Source organism: Nicotiana tabacum, chromosome 13 (assembly GCF_000715075.1).
Source record: "Nicotiana tabacum cultivar K326 chromosome 13, ASM71507v2, whole genome shotgun sequence".
In the NCBI taxonomy this organism is placed as follows: Eukaryota; Viridiplantae; Streptophyta; class Magnoliopsida; order Solanales; family Solanaceae; genus Nicotiana; species Nicotiana tabacum.
This window is the reverse complement of record NC_134092.1, coordinates 127,309,742-127,319,102: the sequence shown is the minus strand read 5'-3', so window position 1 is coordinate 127,319,102 and position 9,361 is coordinate 127,309,742. Positions and strand designations below refer to the sequence as shown.

The following is a 9,361-nucleotide window of genomic DNA, read 5'->3' as shown; positions in this document are numbered from 1 at the left end:
GCATTTCATTAAATATTTGCTGCCTTCCACCAATTAATTCTGCCCATCAAGCTTGATTATAGGATACCATCTAAATTTCTTTGTCTCTACTGACTACTGAGTTTTAAACCTTACTCTCTTAGTCTCTAGCATTGTGGAAAAAAATCGGAACTGCAAACTTCTGTATAGAGCTAGTATCATTTGACAAATAGCATTGTAAATGACTAGTGTATTTCTTGGTTATCACTCTGATTATGTTTAACAATTTTGGATTAACAACAACAACATATCCAATGTATTCTCAAAAGTAAGGTTTGGGAAGGATAATATGTATGCGGCTCTTATCCCTACCTTATAAAGATAAATAGGCTATTTGCGGAAGACCCTCGGCTCAATAAAGCAAAATCAAATCAGTTATGACAAAGATCTACGGATTAAATACAAAGATAAATCAATTTAGCGATGAAATTCTTCATTTCAATGGAAAATTTTAACGTTTGTGCCTAAATCTTTGGTAAGTGCATGATGCCTAGCTCTTCTTAATATTTTTAGGTTTGTGGGATTTTACTTTTAAGTCCTTTTGATAAAAACTAGACTCGATCCAGTCCTCAAAAGTTACAAGATCAGCAACGAGGAATCAAGATTTTAAATACCACTATGTGCAGTAGTGTAGATTTTTTTTTTAAGGGGTGTCAAAATTTTAAAAACTAATAATCAAAGAACTCAAGGGGATTCAACACATAGAGTACAACAACAACAACATACCCAGTAATATCATATACCGTGGGGTCTGAGAAGGATAGTGTGTACGTAGACCTTACCCCTACCGTGTGAGGATATAGATGTTGTTTTCAATGGACCCTCGACATTCAACACATAGAGTATATACATAAAAACAAAATTTTAACCTTTCTAAACCGTATAATTTTCGAGGAAGGAGTGTCAATTGATGCCCCTTGCACCTTGACGCTATGTTCCGCCACTGACTATGGGTAAGGACTATGTGTCAATTGATACCTCCTTTTTGAATGAAACATACATAATAATATCAAATATTAATTATTAATAATAAAAACAATAACTTGTAGCCTCAGCAACCTATTCTAGGACTACAGTTCCCAGTATAAATGTTCCCTATAATTTCCGTAAAGTTTTAGTTACATTTCGTTTTCAAAAAACTAGGGGACCATTCTACAAAGAGGGTGGTGAGAACTCAGAAATGCTTTTATGAGTAAACTGACAGTAGCTACCACTATTAACTTAGCCACGTACAACACAACATTTTTATGGCTAAAAGTTGAAAACTACTTCCCATATTGCCCACTTCTTTGGACCATTGAACTAGTCTCTAGCACTCAATACAGACTTGTCTGGTTTCTTCTTGGAATATATTCTTTGTAAGTTGTTGGAATCACAACATTCCAATCTAATATCTTCTTCATTTTACTCTCTTCCTTATCCATCTATTTGAACAGCAAACAACCAATTCAGATATTCACGACAAAGAATTACTGGATTCTCTTTGGGATAGGCCTAAAGGTATATCATAATCTTTCTCATCAATCCCATTATTTAACAAATATAAATGAAAATCTTTTCACCTTTAAGATCCCATGGTCACTTGCACTGTTCTAAACATACATATGCTTTTGTTAAAGCGACCACGTATCAAATTCTCAGTGATTACTTGGACTGTCGGACAGTTATAAAAAAACAAAGCTTTCTCAAAATCCTTTTGACATGTGCATGCACAAACAGTTCCAAGATATTACGCCAATGTCAGTACACTGTTCAGGCCAAAGGCAATAGGCAGTGGCAGAGCCACATGTATTCAACATGTGTTAATCGACACTCCTTCGTCGAACAATTACACTATGTAGCTAGATAAAATAAATTATGGTATATATACTACATATTGATACCCCTTGGCTTCTTCATAGGTCTACTTCTTTCTATTTTGACTCACCCTTCAGTGAAAATCCTAGCTCCGCCGCTGGCAATAGATGCAAACTTTGTATTTGCAAGTTGCAACTGCCTACATGACCACTGGCATGGGTCTAAAACATACAAGTTTTTACTAAAAGAGACTAACGATTAAGTCTGCTATGATACTCACCCGCCTCTAAACATAGCAGTTGTCATTTAGGAGACCAGTGATCGCAACCCCTGTACTCCTAACTGTTCGTTCTCCTTATGTTGTTTGTATAAGAGGAAAAAAAATACAAAATAATATTCCTACTAGTTGTTTCTGGATTGCCTGAGCTTCAAAGGACTTGATGCAAAATAGTACTTAAAACATTAAGTTATTGATACAAATATATACAAGTATGGAAGTATTTACCAAAAGAAATCAATCCTAGTTAGTATAATTTTGCTAAAAGTTGACAAAAGAAAATAATCAAATCTGGCAACAATGATGGACCCAATTAGTCTTAATAAAACATACTGTAAAGGGACTAGAAAAGACTTTGCTCATTCTTACTCCAGACACAAGGTATCCACAAAAGAACTCTCATCACCGTCAGATCAGATTGATGTAGAAATGTTGTCTACGCAAAAAAAATATGAAGAGCCAATTTCCCTATATTTAATTCAATGACAACTTGCAAAATTTAAAGATGATTGTTGATTAACCCTGTCTCCTTGGCATAAATGATGATGGTCCTATCAAGAATGAATAGGGGTTTTAAAAGGTACTTCACATATACTGGCTGTTTTCTGGGGTTGAATATAGTAGTCCTTATTATGGACTAAAATTAAGAAAATGGGACCATCACATATTCATATTTTCCAATGCTAAGGTTAATATCATAGGTGTGGGGATGGTTACCTGTTCCTTGAGGCCAACAAGAAGTTTTCTCCATGAAACAGATGGCATAGTGACTAGAAACTGGGATTGAAGATGAAAGCTCCATTGTTAGAAATCTGATATGCAAGACCTTGTGGCCGGCTGGGCAGTGGCGAAGCCAGAAATTTTATTAAGGGGAATCAAAATATAAAGAAACTAACTCATCAAGAAGTCAAGGGTGTCATTATATAGTATATATACATATTTTAAAAAAAAATACCGAGCTAAACAGTTGATACCCCTTGGGTGCATGTGGCTCCGCCACTGCGGCTGGGGCAGCACAACAGGAATGATGGATTTTCTTGATAGGACTTCCCAGCTACCTCATTTATGTAACGATCCGTGTATACAAGATCTTCTGGTGAGGATCAATCCATGTAAGATACTTGGAGCTTGGATATTAAGTGACATTGACAATCTGTATTCAGTTCTGCAAAATGTAAAATCCTTCTAACTACCAAAAACACGAGGGAAAATAAAAAATTTCCGTCCATGTAGCCGCAACCTGCATGTGGCTTTGTTAGATTTGCAGCTGCTAATGGTCTTATGACATGCATTCTACACCCTTTCTTTATCTGTGGATGGGAAATTCCTGTCGGAATTTCTCAGTTTCTGTCAACACTAATAGGTATGATTAGTCTTTACCCGATCATTCGATACCACACAAGCAACTAAATCACAGCTTATCTTTACCCGATTATTCGATACCACACAAGCAACTAAATCACAGTTTATCAAGTCATAGGCATTATTTAAACTTTTTTTCTGGAATATATGGAGGCATACAAAACAATTCATGAGCACAAACACAAATGAAAGCTATTCTTGTTAAAGGACATGTCATACACAATCTTTAAAGAAACCTACCTAAATATGAGCAGAGCAAAATGGGCTAAATCAGTAAACGGACAGATCATTCCAATCGGAAACAAATTTGACAAACTAGGAGAAATCAAAACGACAAATAAGTTTGTTAATGGTGCCATCCGAAGTTGTCTTGTCTCAATCAACATTGTTTTAGCACCAACTTTGAAAGGCCAAAATACTGAACTTGAATTAGATAGCAGCACTGATACCAAATCAATGTTAAGAAATTAAATAGAGGTTAGTCTATTCATAGAACAGAGAACCTATAATCATAATCTTTAAACAATAGGAATCAAGGTTTAGCTAAAGCAACATAAATTATAGAAGTCCCACAGCGTAGTATGATCGACAAAAGATAACGTTAACTCAGGCATATCTTTTGAGCAGTATCGAAATCCAGTTTTAGCATACTAAAGCAGCACTTAAAAGAGTGCTCGATCAGGGTCAGAACTCACACCCCCACTTCAAATGGCTCCCACCAGCATTTGTTGGAGAACTAGCCTTTATATCATCTTTATAAGATTACTAAAGGGATTATCTTTTTCAAGGAGTAGTAATGGTGAATGGTCCAAAAACTTTCTCAACCCCCCAAGGTAAAGGAAAACAAGTTTATCATAAGTACAGACCAAACAAGAGAGCAGACAGATGCTTGATTTAATTTTTTTCCCCTTCTTATGTTTTGGTTGCAAGATTGCCTTTAGTCTGTGTCCTCCCATTCCTAAAGGTGGCTAGTGGGAGATTTACTATTTGTATCGACAAACTGCTCCTAGTACACCATTCACTCATAAAACCATAACAGGACCAATATCATTTTAATCAAACAATTCATTCTTAAATGCAATTGTAAAAGTTTCATCCACACAATAGTCTTGGACTTCGACATAGATTGATGCAAGAGCAACTTCAAACTCTCGTCATTTCTACCTATAAGACGAAATTTGAGATTAAGATACTTGCCACTTAGCACCTTATTTTACTAGTCCTGATTTAAATTTTCCTAATATTTAATGGTCAAATACACTAATCTGCAAATTAAACCAAGCGTACAATTTGCACTGATTATCAGTGCAACCTTTACATCAGTGTCCTCCCCTTGAGGTGGCTAACAGAAGACTGAAAATTCTAGTGAAAAACTGTTCCTAGTACAACATTCACTCATCAAATCACATTGGAGAAACATATCAATTCAGTGCAAAAAGTGTGATGTACCCAAATAATAGCAGTAGAATTTGATATTCTTTGATGTGTTAACAACTGACATATCTACCTATAAAGCAGAACTTGAGATTATGAGTATGTTTGGCAGGACGAAAGACATTTTCCAGAAAATGACTTATTTTTTCAGAAAATACTTTTCTAGAAAATGTTTTCTGGTGTTGGCTGGAGAGTGGAAATTATTTTCCAGAAATTGCTCTTGAAGTCGGAGACAGACATTCACAACTTTTGATAGTTGCAAAAGACACCTTCGCCATTCAATTGCACACACTTAATCAGCTTAGCTACTCAAACCAAAGAAGCAGCATACCCAGAATATCTAAAATGAAGCTTAATAACAGGAGAAATTATTGAGCAGGGAAGGAAGGAGTAATGGGTCAGAGAATAGGAATAAATCTCTTAAACTGGTTTAACCTCTTTAAGCCCTTAAATAAGCGTTAGCATCTCATTAATCACTACAACTAATTCTTTTGTCCAAACTTTACACCACTTGCCGGAACCTCTATTTCAATAAAATGAATTTAGTGTAATCAATAAGTTTTTCTCACTAGTTGACTCTTTACTTTTGGCTAATCAAAACCTATGTCCCCATTTTAAATATTTGCTAATATTTTCTCCAGCACTTGCATAGCCTTGAGGCTTGTCAATGTTGACTCCATCTCCTTCAATGAACAACGAATAACATGAACTATCTATAAGTACTTATTCTATGGAAGCACATAACAACAGAAGCAATAAGCTGCAGAAAGCTTCTACGGACAATAATTTTGTATGAAATTCACAAGCAGAAAGGAATAACTTCAAGGCCAAACCAGCAGTATTTTAATAACAGCACTACCCTTTGCGGAGACCCTATTCATGCATAGAACAACGGTTAGTCAACAACATCCAGTTACCAATAGAATTTTTTAGTAAATCAAGATTAATATTCTAGGTGAGAAAATGTTTAGACTGTTCATTATATCCAACAAGTATTAATACAGAATTCTTCTGATGGTACCAGCGATGATGAAGCAAGAGGCCTTACACGTATAACTAATCTTTAGCGTCATGCTATTGACAGCTTCACATCATGAGACAGCACATTCCAACTTCCAAGCATAGCACAGGATTAAGAATTTAGTTCCACAAAGTCCTGAACTGCAGCATAATGTTAAGTCCTTACTTATCAATGTCTGGATCTACAACAACAACATACCCAGTATAATCCCACAGGTGGGGTGTGGGGAGGGTAGTGTGTACGCAGACCTTACTCCTACCTGGAGAGGTAGAGAAACTGTTTCCGATAGACCCTCTATCAATGTCTGGATCTGATTAAAGAAATTTTTTCCCTTAAAAAAAAGATCTCTTGTTACAAATAGGGATATCCAAAAAATATATTTTTTCCTATAATGTAGAGAGTTATTTCTCCAAGAAGTCAAGTTCTCCAGAAAAGATTTAAGTTTATCACATCAATTGATAGATGGTCTAAGACAAACCCCTTACCTATACCTAGTTCCGCCTCTATTGCAGGGTTTCCTTCACATGCTTGGCATGATCCATTGTACACCGAACCAATTCAGGACCACCCACCACAAATGCCACTGCCATCCGGCAATGCAGCAGAAGATGATCTACATGAAGACCGAACATCTAATATAAATAATTCTCCTCTTCCTCAGATTCTCGGCTATCGATGTCTCTACCTTTGTTACCAACCAATCAACGAAACACACCTTCTTGGGTGCCTTGGGGATCTAGATTGATAAATTCCGGAAAGTGGACAGCTCTCTCACTAGCACACTCTGAAGTATGGCTGACTGTGAACAAGTTATTCCTCTTCACTCCTCATGCGAGCATGAATATAGGAAGACCTCAACCTGAGTTTAAAAGATAGAAGCATTGCTTTCTTGAAGGATATAAATACAAACTCACGCATATGAACTTGAATCCTTGTCCAAGGGTGAAGAAAGCCAAACCATGTAGCTGAATAGGTATATTTTCCATTGGGTTATTTCAACTAGCCATATATCCATTTTCTATCATCCTGTTCAGGCATGGATAGGTGGGTATGGATTGGCAACAATGTAACCTGAACTACCAGGAGTCTAGAGAATTTAAACTGTATATAATGAGAAGCGCAAGACATCAGATTAACTGAGTGAAAGAATGCTACTATTATCTTTAATTAAATATGTTGTTCTGCGAAGAAAGCTTTCAAGCTGCTATCACCGCCAACCCAACTGAAGCCTGTACCTTTTGATATTCCTCTAATCTTCATAATCTCCCTAAGTTCACTTACACCGTCCCATCTCCCAGCATCTGCCAGAGCATTAGATAGGGCAACATATGCCCCTGGACGACTACCACTGCTCAGCTTGAAAAGTTCATTGGCAGCTAAATTAGCCAATTCCACATCTCCATGCAGTCTACAAGAACTGAGTAAAGCTGCCCAAACATCAGAATCTGGCCTTTCAGTCATATTAATTACAAACTCTAAGGCCTGATTTAAGCTCCCTGAGCGGCCCAAGATATCAACCATGCAAGCATAATGCTCCATCCTCGGCTTCATAGAGTAATCTCTCTCCATGCTTTCAAAAATCTCTCTTCCTTTAGCAACTAGCCCAGAATGCGCACATGCAGAGAGAGCACTTAGAAATGTAACATAGTTTGGAACAATGAGATGATCTATTTGCATTACACTAAATAGTTCAAGTGCCTCATTAGGATACCCATTTTTCCCGTATCCGTCAATCATGGAAGTCCATGAGAAAACATTCTTCTCAGGCATGTAGTTAAAGACTCTTCTTGCATCCTCAACCAACCCACACTTAGAATACATGTCAATTAAAGCACTTCCAATTTTTACATGCTCAATTAACTCAGTCTTCATGAGCTGCCCTTGAACTTGTTGACCAATTTCAAATTCTGCTAGAGCAGAACAAGCCCCAATAATGCTTGCAAAAGTAGAAATATTCGGCCTAAAACCCAAACGTTGCATGTCAATGTAAACCTCAATCGCCTTCTTAGCATTTTCAACTTGTTTGCTATAACCTTCAATCATTGCATTGAACACCACAACATCTTTCTCTGTCGTTCTACTAAACACATCTTCAGCATCCTCAATATAACACTGATTCATGTACCCTGTTATCAACGACGTCGAGCAAACTACATCCTTTTCCAACATCAAATCAAACACTCTCCTCGCATAGTCCACCCTCCCGCTCTTCACATACGAGTCAACTAACGCCGTATACAGCACATCATCACCTTCAATGACGCATTTAAATATCTGGGCATGAACCTGTTTTCCAATATAAGGAGAATATGACTCGGCATAGCTACTAGTGGAGCCTTTCAAGATCATTGACAATGTATACGCATCTGGAGTTTCACCAGAAAGACACAACTTTTTAACCATATCAAAAGACTCTAAGACAAACCCATGTTTTACATAGCCTGAAATCATGTAATTATAAGCCGAGAGAGTCGGTTGACGCATTTCGTCGAACAATTGGCGCGCATAGAAAAGGCAAGAAGATTTTAAACGAAGTATTATAAGCTTGATGCATATATTGGTATTGGGTTTGTACCCAGTTTTGAAAATGTATGAATGGATCTTTTGGCCGTGTATAGGAGTGTCGGAATTGATATAGTGTTGTAGAGCTAACGGTAGTGAAGAAAATTTTGGCGGCCATAAAAGGTGGTTAATTTCTGTTTCTTTTAACGGGACCAAAGATTTGAATTTGGGTATTTTGGCATTTATCATCTTTAGTTCAAGACTGTCGAGGCGCTAAACTTTGTATTACTACTACTTCCTATTTTTGCACCTTGGTTTCTTTATTGGGAAATACGGATTGAATGACTTTACCAAAAGAACATCACCAATTATCAAAAACTAAAGAGATGTTTTAGAACGAGAACATCAATTCCACAAAATGTGTCAAAAACTATAGGATATTTCTAATAGAAAAAATCATACTCCTAACTAAATTTTCGTTTAAAGCATCGGCTAAAATTATTCGTTTTAATCACTATTTATTTTGTCCAAAAAAATTGAACTAAAAATCATAAATTCAGAATCCCGAAAAATTAAAAAATTAAAATTCATGATACATTAATTCCTAAATACCAACTCTTTACACATTTCTATCAATTATCCACTTTGTGGATTTGGACCGGAGGTTATCCAACTTAGACGAAATTTATAAGTCCATAGGCTGTAAACTATATTTAGCCCCTGGGATAAAATTCACAAATAGCCACTTCACAGGGGTAATATTTCAAACTGGTGTCATGGATTTTTACTTGTAAATTTAAAATTCCATGACGGTGGCTGTTTTTAAATTATACAGCTAAAGACTAACCGGCATATATTCATCTCAATCCCACGTATATACTTTTTTTACGGCAAAGTGCCAAATATATCCTTGTACTTTCGAAAATAGTCTAAGAATACCTCTCGTTATA

General features: G+C 36.4%; 1 protein-coding gene across 1 annotated transcript; it reads right to left on the bottom strand.

Moving 5' to 3' along the window:
• Positions 1-533: 533 nt before the first annotated feature.
• LOC107820659 (pentatricopeptide repeat-containing protein At1g28690, mitochondrial-like) lies at positions 534-9,007 on the bottom strand. The gene has a single exon (XM_016646982.2). The coding sequence runs from the start codon at positions 8,658-8,660 to the stop codon at positions 7,077-7,079; it is 1,584 nt and encodes a 527-aa protein (XP_016502468.2). The 5' UTR covers positions 8,661-9,007; the 3' UTR covers positions 534-7,076.
• Between the last annotated feature and the right edge of the window lie 354 nt (positions 9,008-9,361).

Excerpts from the sequence above, each read along its gene's own strand:
- LOC107820659 (XM_016646982.2), bottom strand. The coding sequence starts at position 8,660 with ATGATAAATGCCAAAATACCCAAATTCAAATCTTTGGTCCCGTTAAAA.